The 24014-nt window shown below is 39.6% G+C and overlaps 4 protein-coding genes and 1 pseudogene across 4 annotated transcripts; 2 read left to right on the top strand and 3 right to left on the bottom strand.

The window, feature by feature from the left end:
• Positions 1–1675: 1675 nt before the first annotated feature.
• On the bottom strand, positions 1676–23504 carry LOC146458258 (protein ecdysoneless homolog). Its single transcript, XM_085090548.1, has 17 exons — positions 23266–23504; positions 20958–21075; positions 20767–20854; positions 19912–20087; positions 17896–18037; positions 16694–16747; positions 15428–15556; positions 14685–14741; positions 14225–14296; positions 13395–13480; positions 13129–13220; positions 11794–11918; positions 11599–11687; positions 4583–4650; positions 3225–3320; positions 2691–2800; positions 1676–2058 (listed from the first exon to the last, which is right to left on the bottom strand). Exons 1-17 carry the CDS (start codon positions 23432–23434, stop codon positions 1819–1821), a joined length of 1911 nt encoding a protein of 636 aa, XP_084946674.1. The 5' UTR covers positions 23435–23504; the 3' UTR covers positions 1676–1818.
• On the bottom strand, positions 6205–6856 carry LOC146458262 (histone H2B.1). Its single transcript, XM_085090551.1, has one exon. It carries the CDS (start codon positions 6726–6728, stop codon positions 6357–6359), a length of 372 nt encoding a protein of 123 aa, XP_084946677.1. The 5' UTR covers positions 6729–6856; the 3' UTR covers positions 6205–6356.
• LOC146458261 (histone H2A pseudogene) lies at positions 6943–7567 on the top strand (annotated as a pseudogene).
• LOC146458260 (histone H4) lies at positions 8150–8676 on the bottom strand. The gene has a single exon (XM_085090552.1). It carries the CDS (start codon positions 8594–8596, stop codon positions 8285–8287), a length of 312 nt encoding a protein of 103 aa, XP_084946678.1. The 5' UTR covers positions 8597–8676; the 3' UTR covers positions 8150–8284.
• On the top strand, positions 10548–11378 carry LOC146458259 (histone H1-like). Its single transcript, XM_085090549.1, has one exon. The coding sequence runs from the start codon at positions 10665–10667 to the stop codon at positions 11241–11243; it is 579 nt and encodes a 192-aa protein (XP_084946675.1). The 5' UTR covers positions 10548–10664; the 3' UTR covers positions 11244–11378.
• Positions 23505–24014: the final 510 nt, after the last annotated feature.

Raw genomic sequence — 24014 nt, 5'->3', positions numbered from 1 at the left:
CGTTTAAATTATCGATTTGCTGAAACTCCCAGGCTGTGCTACTTTTAAGCAGTGTAATCGCAGTAGAAGCGTCGTATCCTGACTTGACTTCAAGAAGAGTGATCGATCGCACTTTGGAGCCTTATGGAAATTTTGTAGAATAGAGATCGGCTATGACCAACAGTTTTGAACGGACGCAACCGGTTAGATCGACTTGGAGTACTCAGATTGTGACGCGCTCTTCCAAAATCGCTCGCTGATCCGTGTAGTGAGGACCAGTGAGTCGGAGATAAAGTTCCGCGCTTGAACAAGAGATGGTGTAAAGAAAGGAGCGTGGTTAGTAAAGTTTAATGAGCTGAATAACTGCCTGCTCTTGAATGTTTATATACTCACTTTTCCCTGCGCTTGACCGTACAGAGATAGAACTCAGTTAGCCTTTCATTATCATTATTATTATTATTATTATTATTATTATTATTATTATTATTATCATTATTATCATTATTATTATTTTTATTATTATCATTATTTTTATTATTATCATTATTATTATCAAGTAGACCGATTTTAAAATGCCGAATTTGATTTTTTTTTTTTAAAAAAAAACTTCATGACATTTGTTCTTTTTTTCTTTTTCTTTACAAAAACATTGTTGCTTAAAAATATTATCTTTTTTTTAATCGAAAAGAAATGTGAATAGGTTTTTTAATAGCTCTTTTTTTTATATACTTTTAACTTGTAAATAGCAATTTGTGTGGAATATTTTAATAAATTATTATTATTTAAATAAAAAAAAAAATTATTATTATTATTATTATTATTATTATTATTATTATTATTATTATTATTATTATTATTATTATTATTATTATTATTATTGCAAAGAACACTCAAAGCGTTCTTACCGGCGAACGATCACAATATAATGCTTCCCATCCTTCTCTCGACCGTGAACAAAGCTGATAATGTCTGAAGAATTTGTTATTGATCAGCAAGTTTGTAATTTATTGTAATTTTTTTCCATTATGTTCTCGTGCTCGTCTTGTCCCGCCTCGACTAGCCTTGTGGCTATTTGCGGGACAAGCCCCTTATATCATCTAAAATTTGTAAATAAATTGTTGTTGTTGTTGTTTGTTGTTGTTCAACATCGTTGTTCGAGATCGGTAAGAGTTGTGCGAGGTTTGTTTTACTGGTGTGTCGTCGTCCTATGGGATTTTGTAATTCTTTGTTATAAACAGATTTTTTTTTACCCCCAGTATCAAGGAAAATAGCTCTACTGAAACAGCTGAAATTTGAACTACTAGTAAAATTGTTTCAGTTATTTTTTTCGTCGCTCCCAAGTCGCTCCAGGTTTGGCACGTGAGTGAAGCGGCGTCTGGAACAGGCCTACCTATATTGTTACAAAATTTATTCCAAATGTATCTCTAGTCTTTTAACTGGCTTGTCTGCCTTACTTAAAAGTTAAAGCGCTGACATCCAGTTGTGACAACTATTTTTGTACTGAAAAGTTCACCGGCCCAAAGGAAAGGGGGCGAGAGGGGGATGGAGAAGCTCCTCAAATGACTGTTAAACAGTATCTAACTCGCTGCATCCACGTTTAACTGACTCTATGAGCTCGAGGATGTGTAGGTATCATTCTTTTTCGTGCACGCACGACGCACGTATAAACATAACCACTCGTTTCCCTTGAACCTGAAGGTCAACGCGGCTCAGCAACATAGCTTGCTAATTTTACTATTCGCACGATCTTGCAACTTGTTTTCAGATGTATGAGTTGCTCCAGCCAACAAACCAAAACGATGAAATTCATTGAGCGAACAGTGATCCTGTGTCTCTTGGCTATGTGGAATCGGTTGAGTCTTTGTTCGGTGGAAGCCAAACGCCCATAGAATTAAGAATATTGGAGGCTGGTCCTGCTAGACCTTGCTGAGTGGAGAAGGATTCCAGAATGTTTTTCACAAGATTGAAGTCCACATCAACAGGGGCGTCCTCTTCATCATCCTCGTGCGGTCCAATTGTTAAATTGTCTTGTCTTTGCTGAGTTTCTTGAGATGACAGATCAGAGAATGGGGTAGTTTTCTACAACGATACAGAAAAAGGGAGATATAGTTGACTGAAAGTGTTCAGCAGGGGTCATTTCTGTGAACAAAACTTTCAAACTTGAAGCTTACAGGATGTTTGGCTAAGCGCACGCAAAAACGAGTTAAGAACCTACCTCAAGACACAATTGGTAGTGTTCGCTACGTTCGGTAACTAGTTGAAAAACTCGTGCAACATGCCCTAATGCAACCAGTGAACTCGCAACAAAATCCCGCGATTTAAACCGGTTCGTTAAAAGTTTTCCGCGCGTGGCCTGAGTTACATGTTTCCTTGCACGATTGGCACTGGTTGTATATTTTCCCGCGCTTGTCACCAATGCGACTGCATGCATGTTCAACCGCGATTGTCACCAGTTGCATATTTATTTTCCCGCGTTTGTCACCAGTTGCATGTTTTCCCGCGCTTCATATCGGTTACTTGTTATCCCGCGCTCTGCACCGGTTGCACGTTAACCTGCGCTCGTTACCAGTTGCATGTTGCCACTTCGAGTCCTGATTGGTTCCTTCACTACTTAGTTAGAAGTGATTGGCCAGATGATGGTTGCAAGAAACTAGTTAAAACATACGTGAAACAACCGGCATTAATTAAACTATCATACGAAAAATATTGACCTTTTCAAAGCTCTCTCCTATAGAAGTTCGTGCCAATTCCTCATCCATTTGATCCATGTACGACTTCATTTCTACGTCTTCTCCACTGTGCAAAGTATTTCCTTGAACGCCTAATAACGAAATGGGAGAGTTAGTTTCATTGTGTGCAGAGAAGGTACCATGACATGGACTAACGGGTTAAGAGGCTGAAGGATAGAAAAACGAGAGCCTAGAAAACAAATACCCGATTAAGTGGCAATCAGAAGATATCGAAAACTGGCAATATCGATTTAGATAGCTGGTATCAGCCCACCCATACTACCTTCCTCTCTTGTCATTTGGGACCACTTCAAGTCTAAGGAAGGATGAGGAAAAGTGCCCATAATTCTAACTAAATGACAATGAATAAAAGCGCAATGAAGTAAGCGGGTAAATGAGCAAGAAATGAAACTTGAATGGTCGATTCTCGTTTTCCGACAATTAAAGATATCTAAAAACATATTCTCCCACGGAGAATAAGAGAAAAATTAACACAAAGTAAGGAGAATTCCTGACCTTGTTCAGGTTCATCTTCTTCATCTGAGGACATCATTTCGTCATGATCATCACTATCAGACTCACTGCTCCCGTCAGGCCTCTGGGCCCCATGACCTGAGAAGTGAAAACGTCAAAATTTAAGGAATGTATTGCCATAATTTCACGTTTAAATTAAGGGAAAAATGTAATTCACTATACATCTTTTACCCGCACGTTTTACACGCTCATCTACTACAGAGCATATGGTCGGGTCAACTATTCACGACTCCTTAACACTACTCCAGGATCTCGGAGAGTACGGGAATTTTAGCCTTTCGCCAGCTTAAGCCGGCGACACACTTGCTGATTTTATACGCCTATCGCCGCGATCGGCGAAAATCGCGTATAAAAATCGCGATCGGCGTATAAAATCGCCGATATCTGGCAAGTCAGATATCGGCGATTAAATTCGCCAAGTGTGCCCGTTCCCGCGATTTTCTACACTCATCACTGTGAATAGCCAGTGAAGTCAACCCATCAGGTTGGGCAATTTTATCACGACTTTTCGAAACTGCCACATCGCCGCGATCGGCGAAAAAAATCGCCAGGTGTGTCCTCATTAATCAGGGGCGAAAATCGCAAGCGATTTTCGCTGGCGATCAAATTCGCCGCGATCGGCGTATAAAATCGCCAGGTGTGTCGCCGGCGTTACTGTTCAGTGAGACGAATGTTTGGTTTGATCAAAAGAGTTGATACCTGAAGGTAAATTGGCCAATGTAAAGAGATTCGAGTGCGGACGCTTCGAGTGTTAGCCCGTCGTCAGAGGGAATCCGTATTCGCCAATTTACCTTTAGTTATCAACTCTGTTGATAAACCAAACCCATTCGTTTCTACTCCCCACACACGGTGCAGCACAGTTTATTTAGAAACCAACCCCCTTATCCTACTATCTGAGAGCCTGCAACAGGCTGAAGCAAGCACTGCCTTCCTTTATTCGCAACGGAAGTCGTCAGCAAGGTGCAAAAATGTCGCATCAGTCACAAACAAGTCGCAAATAGTCGCATACAAGTTGCAGGAATGCTGAAAAGGGACTGGAAGAAACTGGGAGAAATGTCGCTTTATTCAGGAGAATTTTGGCGATGTTTTATTTCGCGAGTGAAGGTGAGGAAAGATACTTCAGGATACTAAAATTTTCGCAAATTTAGATAATGTTGCCGGAATCTTAAGTTTCTACAGAAGCCACAACAAATTTTCAATTCCTGTTATAAAATATTGTTTAAAATCCACCGCACAAACTGGTCCAAAAGAAGACTATATATCAGAAGAAACACAAAAGGTGAGCGCAATGTTACCCATGAACTGAATTTTCTACAATGACTAAATGTTTTTAAGCTCACCTAAAAGGTCTCCAACAGCGTCCATGAAGGAGTTGGCATCAAATTGAATGTCACTGTCTTCACCATCCCTGAAAAACAAACGTAATGATCAGTTCGACTACTAAAACACAAAGGTGAAAGGAATTGAATTTGCTGGCCGGTTCACCACTCCCCTCTGGATTCTTTCCGGATGCTCAGTGGTAAAATTAACTTTCACAGTGGGTTTACGTTAACATTTTGACGGCAGATTTCAAAAGTTAGAACCACCGTGAACAGCATAAAAACACTAGTACTGACCACGCGAAAGCACTGCTCAGTAGCTTTCATTTGATTGGTCACACTTCAGGCCGGATTTCATCCACAAACTCAAAATTTATAGTAGATCTACCTTGTACAGCACAACTCAGTGATAATTAGCACCAGAGTATGGAAATACTGCTCAATAGCTTTTATTTGAATGATTTCATCCACAGACTCACAAGTCAGAACCGCCTTGTACACTATAATAAACAGCACAGTACTGCTCAGTAGCTTTGATTTGAATGGTCACACTTTACAATTTCATCCACAGACTCAAAAAGTTAGAACTTGAGAGTAACTGAAACAGCACCACAGGACTACTTAGTAACTTTCATTTAGCCAGACACAGGCACCCTAGCCAGCGGGTGGCTGTGCACAGGCTACTTTTCATTTCATTCAGTCACACGTTCACGCGCTAGACCACCTTGTACAACAAGATAAACAGCACCAGTCAAAGTATTGCACAATTCCTTTCATGGGATCAAGCGCCTTTCTTAATGGTGCATGGCTTGGTTGCCCGAAAACAATACAGTTTAATATTTTTTCTGAACTGAACTGAACTGAATATTTTTCGACAACGTCACGGTACACTGACGACAATAGTTCTAAGTTATAAAATCAGCTTAAATACTTTCTCTTCCTCTCTCATCACTGGCCGCAAAGCTATACTTTGGATTCCCATCTTCAGTATACGCACACACCATTATTTCACAGATCGAATATTTTTTTTACTCAGAAACTAGTACACGGAAAACGTCCAATAAACTGACAAGAATTTATGTAGCCTCTATCCCTAGTCTCCCTCGCAGTCGTTCTGTGTCTCGTCACGCAACGCTCCTCCCCACGCGTTGCGTTGCGTGACGAGACATAGAACGGTTGCGAGGGAGACCACTTCTATCCCACGCACCAAAATAAGGAATAACGAACTTTATCGCGCGTTTCTTTCGCTGTCGTCGATCCAGACAAATGTTGAGTAGCATGTCTTGTGGCTTTCTAGCCCTGCAGGCATAATATAATACGGACCGCGTGCAGCCTATAGAGCCTATTTTAGGTGCGATCGGATTGGTATTAATTATGCAAATAAACGGTTGTATGCCGGGCGTGCTTTCAATCCTAAGCTTCGCTTCCTCACAAAGTTCTAGCGCTGCAGAAAAACATGAAAAAAGACAGAGACGGTATGCAATAGATACCGGGATTTTTTTTGCGTGGGCGTCAATTTGCGAAAAATATTTACAGAAAGAGAGAACATGAACGGTCGTCGATCGTCTAGTACTGTGTTCTTTTCATATGCATATCGGAGTTTGGCGGCATTTTCAATTTTTTTTTAATTTTGCCGTCCTTGTATAACCATCAGCAGAAAAATTGAAAAACGGGGGTAAACTAACAGGAATTATTGGTATCACGAGGGAAATAATAAACTTGTACTGGTCATTGCTTTTATAACATTTGGTGGCTCCTAAAGGAGCCGTTGGTTTTGGCGGTAAACTCAGTGAGTTTACTTGCTGCTGGTGTATTTGGTCACAGCCTTGGTTCCTTCACTGACGGCGTGTTTGGCCAGTTCACCGGGCAGAAGCAGCCTGATGGCGGTCTGGATCTCGCGGGAGCTGATGGTTGATTTCTTGTTGTAGTGAGCAAGGCGGGAAGCTTCGGTCGCGATACGCTCGAAGATGTCGTTCACGAACGAGTTCATGATGCCCATGGCTTTGCTGGAGATACCAGTGTCAGGGTGAACTTGCTTCAACACCTTATAGATGTAGATAGCATAGCTTTCCTTTCTCTTTCCCCTTCTCTTCTTCTTTCCTTCAGCCCCGGCCTTTGCCTTCCCGGCTCTCTTCTCGCCTTTCTTTCCTGCAACTTTTGGTGCCATGTCGATAATTCGAATGAACTGAAATGCCTGACATCTCGATGCATCTTGTATTTATACGAGAATAAGGATGAGATCAATTATCATACGGATCGAAATTCTCGCTAAGTGATTGGTCAATCTGACATGTGCTCAATATGTCTGTCAATACTATGACCGAAGAGGTCAATTGCTTTTGATAATCTCTTCTTTTCTTTACAAAGGATCTTTGTTCAAATTCAAACAGTATACACAGTTTTGATTGGTGCGCTTCGATCCTTCTTGCATAAGAGTGAACTATAAGTATTGCTCTCTACGCTTCAAAACTCATTTTCACTCGAGAAAGTAACAGAAGAATTTCAACATGTCTGGTCGCGGAAAAGGAAAGGCAAAGGGCACCAAGTCCAAGAGCCGCTCATCCCGAGCAGGGCTTCAGTTCCCTGTTGGTCGTATCCACCGTCTTCTTCGCAAAGGCAACTATGGTGAGCGTATCGGCGCCGGTGCTCCAGTGTACTTGGCCGCTGTGCTCGAATACTTGAGCGCTGAAATCCTTGAGTTGGCGGGCAACGCAGCTCGTGACAACAAGAAAACAAGAATCATCCCCCGTCATCTTCAGCTGGCTGTGCGCAATGATGAAGAGTTGAACAAACTGCTCGCTGGTGTCACCATAGCACAGGGAGGTGTTCTGCCCAACATCCAAGCTGTGCTTCTGCCCAAGAAGACCGAGAAGAAGGCGAAAGCTTAAGCTTTCAATTTCATTCACCAAAAACGGCTCCTTTAGGAGCCACCAAATGATAATAAAGTCATGGCCAACAATCTGCTATCATTTTTATTGTAGCTCGGAAATTTGTTTTATAAGTCTCATTTTGAAGAAACCCTTTGATAGCCTTTCACATTTAAAACTAAAATACAGGTACGTCCCAGTGGCCAGCCATAATTGAAAGCGCAATATTTCCCGCCAAAATATTCATAATTGTTAACGTTCTTTGAACGTCAGTTGTTTAATTCAAACGAAAATTAGCAAAATTCTTGCCATGCGAGCAGAATTCCCTTCAATCTTGCAAGGAAAATCAGGAAGAAAAATACTAGGGAATTTTCTAGGAAGATCGACTGGAATAGGCTCTGCTCGCGGGCTGCAAACTTGTTTCGCCAACGGAAAGTTGAATTCAGCGCGCAACTCTACGCGGTTGTCTTATATTTCAAATGCAAATTTATACGCTTTATGCATTTATGAACCTCACTGACGAACGCCTACAAACTAACGAGTCATGAAATATTCTTGGTCTGCTCAAAGGCTGGTTTCCATATAAACGTCTGCACCCGGGTCATTTAATAAACTTCGAGACAATTTCTGAAAACGTGATAGTTTGCGAACAGGCTTCCCGTGAGACGAGAGCGGTACTTAGTGAAAATTCCTAATGAACTCGAGACAGACTGATATCTGCATAATCTATTTATAAAGCTCTCAGAATGTCACTTGTGAAAGGTAACAATTAATGACAGGGAGTTCTTATTGATCATGACTTTTAAGAGATTTTGTGGCTCCTAAAGGAGCCGTTTGTTTGTGTGGACAGTCCAGTCTAACCGCCAAATCCGTACAGAGTACGTCCCTGGCGTTTGAGAGCGTACACCACATCCATGGCTGTCACAGTCTTCCTCTTGGCGTGCTCGGTGTATGTCACAGCATCACGGATAACGTTCTCAAGGAAAACTTTGAGAACACCACGAGTCTCCTCGTAGATCAGGCCAGAGATTCGCTTGACACCGCCACGGCGAGCAAGACGACGGATTGCTGGCTTGGTGATGCCTTGAATGTTGTCACGAAGGATCTTTCGGTGACGCTTGGCGCCTCCTTTTCCAAGACCTTTACCTCCTTTTCCACGACCAGACATGTTCACTGTTACTTATTTTACTAAGTGATAACTGTCTTAACACCGTTTCTTTCTTTTATAAGGCGAAGATTGACCTCTCAGAAAACTATTGGTTGAAGACACACCACAGGGCCAAGGGTCAAGTTAATATTAATGACTACATTTATTAAAATGTGCACGACAAAAGCCAGCACGTTGTGAGAAGGTAAAATATCTTTACCGACGACAAAGCCGGATATAAACTCTTAAACGATAGATTTGGTAAATTTTCCTGTGCGTTTCAGCAACTTAACCTTAGTAGAGTTATCTTTAAATGCCATAAAACTCATTCAAACTTTTTGCGGATCGAAATTCAGTCTAAGTTCTGCGGCATTTTTCACAGCCTTCCGGCTAAGCCAATCAAATCGCTTAATTTTCAACCAATCAGAAAGAAGCCCGCCAGGTATAAACAATATTCAGAAATCACTTTACCACCATTGCGTTTTTAACGTCTGTTGTAGTGTGAAAGATGGCGCGTACAAAGCAAACTGCTCGTAAATCAACCGGTGGAAAAGCTCCACGCAAACAGCTCGCCACCAAAGCAGCTCGTAAGAGCGCGCCTGCCACTGGTGGAGTCAAAAAACCTCATCGTTACAGGCCTGGTACAGTCGCTCTTCGTGAGATCCGTCGTTACCAGAAATCTACCGAGCTGTTGATCCGCAAGCTGCCCTTCCAGCGTCTTTATTTATTTATTTATTTATTTATTTATTTATTTATTTTAGAGCACTGCAATCAACTCTGCAACTCGCGAACTTTCCAAAGGATTATGCGAGTAAAATATGTAGATGAAGATGGGTTCGCTCGCCAGAGAAATAACCTATTTTACGTGGATAATGTGTTTCGGATATGTTTTTGCTTTATGCACCCGTTTCACTATTTTATCGATCTCATTCCTAATATAGAGATCAATAACATATCTGTTTCTTGTGTTGCTATAAACTTCTATACATACGTGTTATACAGATAGACAAGTATTTGAAACGAAAAATTTGAGAATTTTGACCTGACGACTTCGTTCTGAGCCTAAACTATACTGCCTGAAAAAGCTATTTAGAAGTAAGACAAAACGACGTCTCATTCTCAATTTGGCATAATTCCAAGGTGGTTCGTAAACAATAAGCAAGAACTTGGGTGGAAACTGAAACTGTGCCAAGCGATATGTTGTGTGAGCCACGTTTTACTCGATCATGAACCGCTATCGTGACATGCAAAAAAACCTTTGAGTATAGAATACAGTCGACTCCCGATAACTCGAATCCTCGCTAACTCGAACCTCGCGCTAACTCGAACCAATTTTCCTTTCCCTTCAGGTCATTTTCTATATAATTTTACTCTTGACAACTCGAACTTCCGATAACTCGAACCTTTTTCAATTTCCCTTGAAGGTCCGAGTTATCGGGAGTAGGTGCACCGACCGCTGTTACACCCATTTCACGGTTAGAACGAAGATTTTGCTCCTATTTGTCGCCGATACCCTTTAATCCTAAATAGGCTATCCACCTCTGATAAAAATTACATACTTTTACGACGGCAACAGAATGGCTCATGTTACAAATGGCGGCCTGCAGGGTTTGTCCTTTTTGCTCGACCAAAAGTGATAATTAACCGTCCATAGTTTAGAATCAGGTCTATTTACCTCAGGAAAAGTTATCGCAGGGAAGTTGTTCTTTCTATTAAACTTTGAAATTTGGAAGAATATTCACACGCACGAATGTCCTGACGTTAGAAAGACAAAATTTCTTTTACTATAACACTGAATTGTAAACTTAGAAGCAAAACAAATCATGTTTCACGAGTCTTTATCCCGCTAATTCTTTCGTCTTCAACAAATGGAAGACATGAACTACTTTCTGCTCTTCTCTGACTAGATAAGTCAGCTGGACAGGGTATTTTATTTGACAAATTACTTCGTAAATTAGCACAGTATCTTCGGAGTGCCATTTTCGAGCCCTGTTTCCTCGGTGGCCCGCATTCTGCTCATAAACTTGACGTGCAGATGTCCGATCTTCACTTTTCAGTTCAAAGTACTGTGAGATTCTAAAGTTTCAAGATGTCTTCACCAGTTAAATCTCCAGCAAAAAAGAAGCCAGCGCCGAAAAAGCCAGCCGATCATCCACCGTATTTGGATATGATCAAGGCTGCTATCGCGGCGCTGAAAGAACGAAACGGTTCTTCCCGCCAAGCCATCGAGAAATACATCAAAGCCAATTACAAGGTTGGTGAGGTCGGTTCACACTTGAAGCTGGCTTTGAAGAGAGCCGCAGCCAACGGAAAACTCGTGCACACCAAAGGTGTTGGCGCTTCAGGCTCCTTCAAGTTGGCCAAGGAAGAAAAGAAGGAGAAGAAACCGAAGAAGAAGCCCGTGGCAAAGAAGAAGCCGGCGGCCAAACCAAAGAAGCCTGCCGCCAAGAAAGCAGCTAAGAAACCGACGAAACCCGCAGCCAAGAAACCAACAACTAAAAAACCTGCAGCCAAAAAAACGGCGGCCAAGAAACCAGCAGTCAAGAAGCCGGCAGCGAAGAAACCAGCGGCGAAAAAGCCCGCAGCCAAAAAACCCACTGTCAAGAAAGCGGCGAAGAGGCCGGCGGCCAAAAAGCCCGCGACAAAGAAGGCCGCAGCTAAGAAGTAAAGTGCGACGACTACTTCACAAAAAACGGCTCCTTTAGGAGCCACCACATACGACAAAAGTTATAACCAACACATTTATAGTTCGCAATCATTTCATTTCTTCGTAGCCATTTTTTTGTGCGCCGCGCCAGCGACCAACCACTGTTTGCGCTGTCACGCAACGCTCCTGTCACATTAGTTACGTGACCAATTTCCCCTCATTCAATTTTTAAGCTACAAGTCATCGAAAATTTCCTTTTATTTATCTCCAGAAAATGTTTCGTTCAAATCATACTTGACGAGGTTTTGTGCTTGCGGACGAATGGATGATTGTGTGACCTACCTAGTCTGAAGAGGGCGTAAGAAAAAACAATTACCTTGGGAATTCTGCTCCTTCGTAGCTACATACTTTATCCACAAAAGATTTTAAACTACGAGTCACTGAATCCAGATCCACTGATTCTCCCTAAGAACAAAAGACAGAGTACAGTTTAGCAAAATTAGCCAAACGGAGAAAGAAAGAATGTTTAATTTATTAAGGTTTTAAATCAAATTGTTTTCCAAGTACTCACGTCGTTTTTCGTTTTATTTTCACCCTCTGTCCCGCATTCAGTTCCATTAAGCTTTGAGTTAGGATCGCTGTATCTTGAAAGTATGTCCTCTAAATCGTGTTCAGATAAATGTAACCAGCTGTCATCTAAAGAGTATTTGAAAACACAAAAAGAAATGTTAACATATTTTTCGTAGTTTATCTCCCCTGTGTTCAACACAAATTCGAGGTACCGCTCAGCAAAAATTTCAGTATCCCTATATGCGAGGCGAGCCCAAAGAGCGTTTGCGTAGGAGGCTATATTCACAGAAACTTGATTTATTTCTCCCATCAAAGTATAAAAGGTGTGACGTTCCGTTTCATAATTCAGTTTGATGAGAGAAGGGGTAAGAGAAAAGCTTCACTTAGGCCCAGATCAGACGCCCAACTTTTCATGAGCTCTGAGCCGAACCTAATACTGTACCTTGAATTAAGGACGGTGCCTAGTTTTGTTATTGCGCATACGTTCTGTGCATCTCGAGATACTCGGGTTTCCTATGGGTGGTGCCTACTAATACCGGGATATTTTTGCGCGGTTTAAACCTATGCGGAGAAAACAGAACTTAGCAAGTAATCTTGGTATCCAAAGTGAAAATTGGTGGTAACCATGCATTTTTCAAAGATAATAAAGGTTGAATTTGGGAAAAAACGCCATACATTGCTTTGTATTTTACGGCTTTTTAGAATAATTGTTGCTTAATTATTACCCCCAACTTTCTTTTTAGATTTCAACAGCCCTTGCTAAGATCTCCTTTTTCCTGCATAGTCATAAACCGCGTCCTTAAGTACATGAAAAGTTCGGCGTCTGAATCAGTTGAGAACGGCTGCTTCAATTTGGCTCAGTACAGTCTATAATAGACCCTTCTCCAAAATGGCGGCAACAGATTTGAATGAGTTAAAATTGAACTGAATGAAAAACTGATAGCAGCACTGGAAAAAGCACCTTTACTTTAGTAACCTTGCAAAGTTTCAGCATATTAGGCGTTATATCAGCTTAGGAAATGTAAGATGAAATTTGACAAATTTACAGACGTTTGTATGACTGGGGGTATACGTCATACCCCCCGTCATACAAACGTCTGTAAATTTTTCAATTTTCAACTTGCACTGATTTTCTCAGCTGATTTTACACCTGATATGCTGAAACTTTGCAGGGTTACTAAAGTAAAGGTGCTCTTTCTAGTGCTGGTATATGTTTTTAATTTTAACTTATTTGAATTTTCGGCCGCCATTTTGGAGAAGGGTGTATCCTTCATTAAGTCTAAGTAAGTCTTATTATTATCAAGTCTTCACGCTGAATTTCATCTCTCTCTCTTACCATCAGCTGGAAGCAGCTCTTCCTCTTTCATTCTTTTCACATCAATTTTAGCATCTTTCAAGATTCCCTGGATGATTTCTCCTGGATCAGCCCTGCAGATATAAAAGAGAGATTATATAGTTGAAGAAACTGTACAATATTAATACTGTATTTGTTTGCTTCAGCCACTCCATTTCCAGCCAGAAAACCGGCTTAGGTAGTTAGTCGCCAAAGAGGTACTCACATGTTTTAATATTATAAGTTATTTCAGTACATATAGTTCTAACCTGTTTTCAGGAGTAAAATATTCACTGAACTGTTTCTGTGCTTTCTTAAGAAGTTCCTGATACAGCTCTGAGCCTTCTACTTCACCCTAAAAGAAAATAGCACGTAAACACTACCACAATGATGGCAAAAAGCGTGTTTTAGGTCTGGGGCAAAAAAGAAATACCAAAAACCCTTGATACCAAAAGTACACAATTGACGGGTTCAGAGCACAACCGACATACACCATATTTCAGATCGCTTTGTATTGTTTAAGCTCAGATTCACCGGAGTTTTTGCACGTGGCCTTGAATTCCTTCAGGGAACGTTGCTCCACTAATAATACTTTATTCGCTGCTTTGCGTTTCGTTTTGTGATAAAAACAGAAATCTTGCCCATAATCACAGGTTTTTATTGCAAACGAAGCGGAAAGCAGCGGATAAAACATTTGAAGCAATATTTCCTGAAGGAATTCAAGGCCACATGCAAAACCACTGGTGAATCTAAGCTCAAACAACAAAGCGATCTGAATCGGTTGGTTATGCTCTCAGAGCCCTTCAATTTGTATTTACCCTACCCAAATTTGAACGAATTTCTTTACCTATACGACATTTCGTCAATAGCTCGCAACTTACTGCTGTAGATGGTTTAAAAACATTGGAGATAGCTTTTCTATAATCAAGAAAGCAAATCATAGAAAATCTGGATAGTATATATGTTTTTGCTTGACTTCCAATCTGGGTGATATAAAGAAAATAAGAACTCAACAAAAAAAAAAAATGACAAAATGCATAATTAAAATACGGATAATAAAAAAGGCAACATTATGGCAATAGTGATGCCGTTTCCTTACCTTGAAATAACTTTGCTCTGTCAGACATGCCAAATATTTCTCCCATTTTGGACCTCTGAGAATTCTTTCCTCCTAGATGAGTGCAACATCATTAATCATTTCAAACACTTTGTGTCGGTTATTATAAGACAGTTTAGACGGTGTTTAACAAAACCACGTTCTGAGCTATTTTCAATTTTGTCAACAGTCATATCTAAACATTATCTGCAGCTGATGGTAATAAGAAGACTTGCGTCCCAGACTAGAAAACTATTTATCTACTTAAAATAGACTACATGTACTTATAAACAGATTTGGAGGAACACTGATTGTCTTAAGCCGCGGCTTAAGTTAGACTCTTTTTAAATAACTGGCACTTTGTCTACACGGTTGTTCAACAGTTTTCTAACACAAATATATTTAATGGTACAGTGTATCACAGCTTTCTCTATCATCGCATTTGAACCAAGAAATTAATCACCTTCACATGAGCTTCTTGTATTCCACTTCTTTTGTACAAGATCTGAAACCCACATGCCTTCAAACAAACAACAAAATTAACAAAATATCCTAACCCACCTTTCTCAATGTTTATTGGAGGCAGGGTTTGCATAAAAAGGTGGAGGGGGAGATACAGTTTAGTGCAACTTTAACTCAAATGGCAATTCTGGGACACCCAACAAAGTTGCTTCAAATGGCCATTAATAACTGCCTGGGAAAATAGAACAATTTCCAACTGAGTATCAAAAACAAAACCAAACTACAGCAATTCGAACCACAGAACAGCCTCTTACGTTAATTTATTTAACACCTTAAAGTGAGTTTCTTTCTATGTTGAAGCCTTTGTGAATCGATGTACCTTAATTATCTTATAAATATTTACTTACGAGAGACTGTGGCACTCATAATAGGATAACCATTCACTGTTATGGCTATCAAAGAATGGAGCATGCTTAAGGCCCACCTCAAATGAAATCCAAATGCAAAAGTTCACTTCTTATATCAATTTTAAGCAATTAGATTCTTGCGCAATCATCCATGTAAGTTAGTTTTATATTCGAGGTTAAGCAAGTCAATAATTCTTATTGTTTTTGGTAATAGACTAGTAAAGACATGAAAAAATTTTCAACACCCTATTAAAATCTTCTCTAATAAAAAACCCCTAAAATACCCCTATGGGGAGTGTCAATAAAGTATTGTATTGTAACCACTGTCTGTACTTACCAACTTGAGGCCTAATTCATGAGTTTTGTAGTGAGGATCAGAAACTGGAGGCAAAGTCCATTCAGATCTTCTGTCTGGTTTAAAGGGTTGCTGAGATAACTGGGCAAACAGGCACCGTGTGAAACGTATCTGCAAAAGGGTAAGAGAATAACTGATCTCAAAGTTTAATGAATCACAAAACACATTTTACGCAGTCTTGGATCCTTGACCGAGAGCACAAATTCCAGAAAAGCAACACAGTGTGTCATTCACAAAGAGTTTTCCTTGTGGTATTCAAAGCTTGACAACCAATAAGACGAAAAAGCAAAAAGGACTGATGTTTAAGTGTCTTAACAAACTAGCCCCAGTCTACTTGCAGGACCTTTTCAACGAACAAAGCACAGACTTTAACTTACATAATTTGTCAGGTAACTTGACATTGCCCAAGCCGCGCACTAATTATCTAAAACGTAGCTTCAGCTACAGGAGTGTATGCAATATGCGAGTCAGCGAGGCATGCGAGGCATACATGTACGAGGCAGACGTGCGAGGCATGAAAAAAAATGCAAGGCAGACGTGCGAGGCATGAACAAAACATGCAAGGCATGCGAGGCATGAACAACCCCTGACATAAATGCTAACCGTTAAGCTAACCGGGGAGCTATTTAAGCTAACCTGAATGCTATTTAGGCTAACCGGAGTGTTTTTCAGGCTAACCTGAGTGCTTCGCACGTCTGCCTCGCGTGCCTCGCTGGCTTGCAGATTGTCAAGACCCCAGCTACAGTGCCGCCCTACTATGGAACTCAATACCAGAAAAAGTAAGAACAATTAAATCAAAAATATTATTGGGCAATTCAAGAAGGAAATACATTAAATATTTAATTCATCGGCTTCTCACTCAGCAATCTTGTAAAGCACTAATTGAATAGTTTTAATCTTCTTTATGATTTAATGTAACTATTTTGTAAATTACTGAAGATTTCATACCGAGTTAAAATAAAGTTGTACACTGTATGTATGTATCAAAAATAACACTAAAATGTGATCAATCGAATGAGAACTAGTTGGCAGTGCTTTCCCATGCCACTAAGACAGCTGTGTATTATTAGAGTGCCACTTACTTTTAAGTTTTAGAGTTTGCTCTGTCGCTCCCTGGGACATGAAGAGGAGAGATCCTGGGAATGAGGTTGATTTACTTCATGCAACAGAAACTGTAGTTACACACTAGCCTTATGGATCCAACTTTAGCCTTAGCATGAGCTGGTCTTTAAGAAAGATATTACGTACCCTGGCCATTAGTCTGGTTTTCAGTGTAAACTGTTGTTCCATTGTTCTACAAGCCTGTTAAAATTAATACTTTTATTTAGGCTAAGCACAAAAAAGAGGGTATTACTAAGTTTCTGAAGAAACTGTGACATTGCGTATGTAGGGTAGTAGAAATAAATGATGTGGTTTTATCAGCAGAGTTGATAACTAAAGGTCATGATTTGGCCACTTTAAAGTGATTTACTCTGACACAGGGCTAATCCTTGATACATCAGCACTCTTTATGGTGGCCAAATTACTCTCAGTTATCAACTCTGTTGATGACACCAAACATTTATAAACATAAATAAGTCTGACCTACAGGCATACATGTCAGCATGCATAGGTTTTGTCATCAAGCACTTACACAGTTTACATTGTAGCTGTGTTGTTGGTTTTTTGTACATGTAGCTTTCAACTATTTTGCATTCTTAAAAATAATGATTCTAAGTTTGTGGAGTAAGCATTATTAATATAAACAATAATAATAATATATAATGATGATAAATATTCCTTCACATTATTTCCATAGCACATATGCCACACATTGACATTCCAATCCTAGAAGTATGCAGGATGTTTGTCCCATGAACCTAGCTTAATGGCCTTAGCTCCCACAAGTCTCCTGTAGCTCAGTGGTAGAGCATCCGAACTAGTAATCGGAGGGTGTTAGGTTCAACTCCTGATAGGAGCACTCGGGTTTCCTTTTTTCCGAGTTTGCCTGTGTCATTCACTGAATAATACATCATTCTCATTACTAATATGTTTTCTTGAGATGCTTGACTTGTATACATTTTAACCTTTTACTGTTTTTTAACTGCATGGTTTTTTTTTATAATCAAGGCATGCTGTTCTGTAGTCTTGTTATTACTTTTCAATCTTATCACTCTTTTGTCTTTTGAAATTTCCATTACCCACTTCATTTTTGCTATTTGTGTTATGCAGGGCCCCACTGAAACCCACTTCTGTGATGTGTGCCCCCTATCAAAAGATTTGTATTAATATTTTAAATCTGTGTTCAGAAATTGTCAGAACATCTTCAGAAATCCAGGTAATATGAAGACAAATTCTAATCAAGTTGAATTTTGATATGGAATAACAAAACTGGGATCTTAATATGGTTGGTAACCCCAAAAGTGTCAAATGAATATAAAAGAAATAAATCAACAGACTGTACAACAGACCTTCATATCAGCAGGATCCCGTTCATAAAATGCCCGGACAATTGGACTGATCAAAGATGGCCTTTGATCAAGAACATGTTTAACTTCCACTGGTACATAGCAGTGTGCGTGATGACAAGTATTATGAGACTGCTCTGAAAGTCTAAACAGAAAAAATACAGCGTTTAAAAGAGTGACTCAAAACTTTATAACCATGGAAAACATCCATTGATTCAAATATATGAACATACATGACTGAACTTGTAAAGCATTATGAGATCTTGGTACACCTCTGTTGAAATGTTATCCACAAGACAGGCTAGGCCACATACATCATTGATGGTGTTTGTTTTCCAAAACAACACAAGATTATTTGTCCCAGGTAACCGCTGTCTGCTTCTGTCCCCAGATAACATTTCAAGATCTCATGACACTTTGTTTGATCATGTTCATTTATTTGAATTTTGATGCCACTGCCTGATGAATAATAATAATAATAATAAGTCATGACCATAGAGATGAGTCTCGATCTTCCATGGATTAGTAATCGGGAGAAGAAGAGCGAGGAAAAAACTATGAAGTATGGTCCCTAACTGGGGTGGGAACTGGAGGAGCAATATAAAGGATACAAGGTGCACCACAGGGAGTCCACAAAAGTTGTGAAAAAGAAATAAATTAATAAATTATTGACTTACATTGTTCGTTTCTTGTGGTTTTCTCTAGTGCTCATTTGCATAAAACTTACACGACAGCACTAATGTCGTGTACTGAGTTGTGCGCGAGCTGATCTGCATCTGAGCTCTGCTAACTTTACTATATAAATATTGCAAGGGAGGCAACTTTTTTGCGAAACAATAATTTGAACACACTCAGCAAAATAGCCTTGAACGTTCGACTTGTTTCCCTCTTTGCAACCAAATTCGTATCAAACGAAAGCTGGATAATTTTGGAACACACTTACCTGTCAGAATCCCAAGAAGAGACAATTTTGAGCCAGCATTTTAGCTCCCTTTTCGCAGTTTTGCTCGGTGAAGTTTTTCGCAACAGCTGCGGCCAGTTACCTTGGCGCAGACGTCACAGATTTACGCGCCATCTTGAACGAAATGTCGCCTCTCCCTACCTTGCAAAGATATTTTTGCGCGACAGCCATGGACAGTCACTGCTCCCTGTTTAGTCACAAATTGAGCGAGGCCGGAAATAAATTTCAGCCGACTTGTCGTGCAAACCTAAATTTTTTAAATAAAACCAAAGTAGAATTTCAGTTCGCTCAATTTGTGACTAAGAGATTAGTGTGTGATCACTGGTTGGGCGAAAGACTACTCAAGTCTTAGAGAGAATGCAGAAGGCGGTTTTATCGGCGACATTGAACATTGTAAGAACTTTCAAAGTAGTAACATGATGATGTTATTATACCAAGATTGATAGACCAGCCATGAATAGTTATTTGTATGAGTTTTAGACTTTCGGACATCTAGACTATGACTTAATATATGTATATATATTTTATTGATTTATTCACGTGCTATTTTAAGTTTCACTTGGCTCACAGGTTACGCTATGCGCCCTGTGTTGCTTTCTGATACTGTGCATACAGATAGTTTTACTGCGCATAATAATAATAATTATAATTATAATAATAATAATAAATGTTATTTAACCAGGGTGACCTCTTCAGCATAAAATGCTGATATCAATAAGGGTCCTGCAAAAAAGAAAAGAGCCTAAAAAACCTAAAAACTCTAAATACAGCCACTACATTTAAAAGCAATTAAAAAGCTTGTGATCTATAGAATTCTAAAATATGAGTTTTAAAAATCATGACTGAGTTAAGATCCTTCATTTCATTTGGAATATCATTAAAAGGTTTTGATCCATTAAAATAAAAAGACTTCCTATTTTTGCAGTATAAGACCAAATTACAGTAAATTTGACCCCTTGTGGCCCTGTGTGTTCTACCCAGAAAATTTCAAATCTTTGTACTTTCTTGAAACTGTCAACTCATACACATGCATACTGTATAAAATTAAGAATTCTTACAAGTCAATTCTTTGGCTGATTGCTCTTTGAATCTGAACTGCTGCCTCAGTGATTTGAGCACCAAATACTAATTGAAGTGCCCGAATGACTGTGGGGGTACCAGTTGGGTAGGTTGTCAGTTCCCCTGGGGTAGAGGGGATGGGAATAATATGAACCTTTCCATCATGTACAAACACCTAAAAGCAAAATTAAACAGATGTGGTTAGGCTAATGGACAGGTAATATTTCACTCACTAAATAGACATGTTAATAAAAATTTATTTTATAATTGCAGCCGAAGACAACCCTATGTACGTGTACAAAATATCCACAATAATAATAATAATAATAGTAATAATAATAATAATAGTAAGAAGAAGAAGAAGAAGAAGAAGAAGAAGAAGAAGAAGAAGAAGAAGAAGAAATTATTATTATTATTAAAGACTGGGTTATTGAATAATGTAATTCCAGGGATGTGATTACTGGCCTATGAAATACCGACCATTGAATTGTCTTCTGGTTACAAGGTTTTGCAAAGCAAAATCATCAAGATCTAGCAATATTTGATTGTTTGTAATAACTGCATGTTTGTAATTTATTGTAATTTTTTTTACATTATGTTCTCGTACTCGTCTTGTCCCGCCTCGACCAGCTTTGTGGCTATTTGCGGGACAAGCCCCTTATATCATCTGAATTTGTAAATAAATTGCTGTTGTTGTTGTTGTTGTTGTAGTCATGAAAATTTTTTTATTATTCATATTTCTTTCTTGTGTTTCCACCCTCAATACTCAAGTCTTGCAACTTCACCAAATGACACTTGAATATCGTACATCTTTTTTTTAATTCCTATCAGTGCTCGACTTGTATAAAACTTACTCTGTTCTTACTGTTCTCTGGATTGAGCCATCTTGGAAGAAAATGAGCTGCTTCAATCAAGAGGAATTCCCCATCATTGTCGGATACACTGGCATTTCAAAATTAGGTAAAATAACAACAATCACATGTAAAAGACACAGGGTTAATTTCATGAGAAATAAGATGGTCGAAAATGAAATAGACTTCCTTACCTTACGCATGTTTCAGGGAAAGCTTTTGAAAGTTCAAAGAGAAGCGAAATAAGGAACCACTCATCATCAACATTGTCACCAAACTTTGTTTTCCCGTACAGATGAGCTGGGACATTGCCTGTATGTAAAATGAAAATAGAAACACAAGTAACAGCTATAAACTGCAGCATTAACAGAATTATTGAACCCATGACCTCTGCGATACAAAATCAAGTGCTCTATCAACTGAGCTATCAGGTAGCACCATCCATATATCTACTGAACTGTGATGGGCTTGTCCCTTTGCATGCAGATTACAAATTTAGATTTTGAGAGGGTTCTGATCACTTTAAAAGCTCCAAGCCACTTCAAGCTTCTGCAGAAGCTTGAGCTGAACTGCATCTGATCCATACAAAATTCCTCTCCAAAGTAGCCCAAAATTGAAATTGTGCGCCGCCATTTTGATTAGAAGATACTACTCTGGTCACATTTTCATGATGTCATTCCATTCAAAGGAAACAGTGCAAATCGGAAACACATGGAAATGGCTTTGTTTGAACCATGAAGATATGGGAGATAATGACAATGACGAGCGAGTCCAAGGTACGTTTTTGTTGTACCTGTGAACATGGTGCCAAAAGTGAATGCCTTTGTTGTTGCGAAGAACTGGTGTCAGAAAACAAGATGTAGTTGCTACAGTATGTGGTAGATTATTAATTGTATGACAATATTATGCTTTTTAAATTTTATGTTACATTTGTGTGTTTGATCTTTCTTTAATTAATCTTAATTACTGCTTGGCAGTGTGTTACACACGGATTTCATGTATTACTGAAAACCAAGAGTTTTTAAAATGGTATGTCTTGTGGCAAGCTGGGTTAATTAGGAACTGCAACTTCCATCGTTGCTATACATGTACCGGTAGGTCTCCTGTACCCTCTTCAATACAGAATCGGTAAGAGTAATGTTATTATAATGCTCTATTTGCTGATCTATGGTAGCTTAAGTTATGTGATTTCAAAGCAATCTTCGGTACAATGTTCGCTGTACAAGTACACACCACAACATGGCTAGTTAAGCCGCTTATTTGCTTAGAAGCTCTCACTTTTCTACAGGCAAATTATGACACATTAAATCCCTTTCTTTATCTCTTTCGGATCTGTCATTACAGTCTGGAGTCAAACATGACGGCATTTTCAGTCCATAGTGAAAAAGAAAATTTACTGGGGAAAAAGAAATACACCAATGTTGCTAGCTGCGTTTAAGATTCATACCAATTTCATTAGAAGGAATGTCACATAGAAGTAACGAGGCTATTAAGTGCCCTTCAAAATTGCAGTGCTCAATTTGGATTTTGGAGAGGAATTTCAAATGGTTTGGATGCACTTCAGAAACTCAAAACATGGTAGGTAACTTAACTCAGTTTTAACTTTTTATCGATCAATTAAAAAAATACATGATTACTGGAGTTCCCTTCTCCTTCAAACAGTCATATACTAGCTGCTACCAGCCTGAAGAGTATGGCAGAAGTCAATGAGACCTCACGTGTGCAAAGACATTTTACTGGCATGCATCACGTGCAGTATGGCCTTGAAAGTTATCCATGTGCATTGGTGTGTGCAGGTTGCTACTCTCCAGTATAAAACTTCACCTGGCGATTCTTAGTAGACTAAGGGCTGCTTACATGTAGGGAGGAAGATCCTAGCACTTGGAAGATCCGAGAAGGCAGATAAACTTTCCGTTTGCTTTACATGCAGAAATTTCAGTCGAAGTGGTTAACAAGTGGAGAAGGAAAAGAAGAAAAACTGTCAGCCTTGAGCAGCTGAACGCCCGGCTGCCGCCATGTTTGTTCTTTTTGTCCCTAGTACTAGGATCTTCCGACCGAAAGTAGTTTACATGGTGCTGGGATCTTCCTATCTCTCGGCTAGGAAGTTCCTTTCTCTAGGAAGATCCTAGCGCTAAGGCCAAGTACAACTTTTTGCATGTAAACTGAATAGAGAAAACATATGGCGCTAGGATGATCCGCCCTCTAGGATCTTTCTTGTGTTAGGATCTTCCTGCTTCCATGTAAACAGCCCCTAAATTTTGCGCGCATCATGAAAATTTTGGCGTGCACACGGCAAAACGTGCGCGAACGATACTCGCGTGTGCACGTGCCATACTCTACGTACAGAGTGTTACTGGTCTGCTGTAAAAGTGACCCCGTATTCTTTACTTTCTACAAAACGTAACAGCACTGAACTTTGAAAGAAACGATCGCTAACTGGTGCCACACTGACAGAGTCACAAAACTTACACTAACTTCTCCGAGTTTAGAAAAAGTACAAACCTTTGCTTGGCCTGATGACAAGATAGAAGGGTTCATTTTGCCAAATGAAATCGTCAATAATTGGACTCAGAAAAGCCAAATAATTAGCCTGAAGGGCCTCCAAGTTGCTTTCAGTGAAAAACGAGTCCCCATTCTTGACATAAATCCTGTACTTCACCGAGTTTTCCATCACATGCGGAACGTCACCAAAACATCACTTCCATCCGCCATGTTGTTTCAGCGGGTACACGGCGTGGGCTCAATTAGTACCCAGCCTCCATTCTGGTTCTGTGTCTCGTCACGCAACGCTCCTCCTCCTCCTCCTCCTCCTCCTCCTCCTCTCGTTGCCGCTTGCGTGACGAGACACAGAACGGCTGCGAGGGAGACTAGAACTCCAAGCGATTCCAGTCATAATGCTACTTGGGGGAAAATTGACAAAATGAACAAGTTTTCAGGATCATTCCACTTTCGGAATGGTTGTTTTTGTATTGTTTTATATTCCAGTCAATCATTCTCATTCTTAATTCTTCTGTTCATTCGCATTCCAAGAGACCAAAAAATACGCCTTGAAAATTTCACTGGAAGGCCAAAAACAGAAAAAAGGAAAACGAAACCCTAGGAGAGTAATACGACTCTTTGTGGACCAAGTAAACGGACCATTTCAAATATGGTCCCAAACCCGTTGCAGGAAAGAACGCCCATGAATGGCTAGTCTTTACCCGATCTTTGTCGTTTTCCTTTCCTGTGCGTGTAGAAGACAGTCACAGAAC

The sequence above is a fragment of the Pavona decussata genome, unplaced genomic scaffold, assembly GCF_977016875.1.
Source record: "Pavona decussata unplaced genomic scaffold, jaPavDecu1.1 SCAFFOLD_233, whole genome shotgun sequence".
Lineage (NCBI taxonomy): Eukaryota > Metazoa > Cnidaria > Anthozoa > Scleractinia > Agariciidae > Pavona > Pavona decussata.
This window is presented reverse-complemented; position numbering and strand designations above follow the sequence as displayed.

Coding starts and splice junctions, on each gene's coding strand:
- LOC146458258 (XM_085090548.1), bottom strand. CDS start 23,434: ATGGAAAACTCGGTGAAGTACAGGATTTATGTCAAGAATGGGGACTCG. Junction 20,088..20,766: donor CAGAGAACAGTAAGAACAGA/GTAAGTTTTATA, acceptor TTTTGCTTTTAG/GTGTTTGTACATGATGGAAA. Junction 18,038..19,911: donor ATCAGCCAAAGAATTGACTT/GTAAGAATTCTT, acceptor TTTTCTGTTTAG/ACTTTCAGAGCAGTCTCATA.
- LOC146458262 (XM_085090551.1), bottom strand. CDS start 6,728: ATGGCACCAAAAGTTGCAGGAAAGAAAGGCGAGAAGAGAGCCGGGAAG.
- LOC146458259 (XM_085090549.1), top strand. CDS start 10,665: ATGTCTTCACCAGTTAAATCTCCAGCAAAAAAGAAGCCAGCGCCGAAA.
- LOC146458260 (XM_085090552.1), bottom strand. CDS start 8,596: ATGTCTGGTCGTGGAAAAGGAGGTAAAGGTCTTGGAAAAGGAGGCGCC.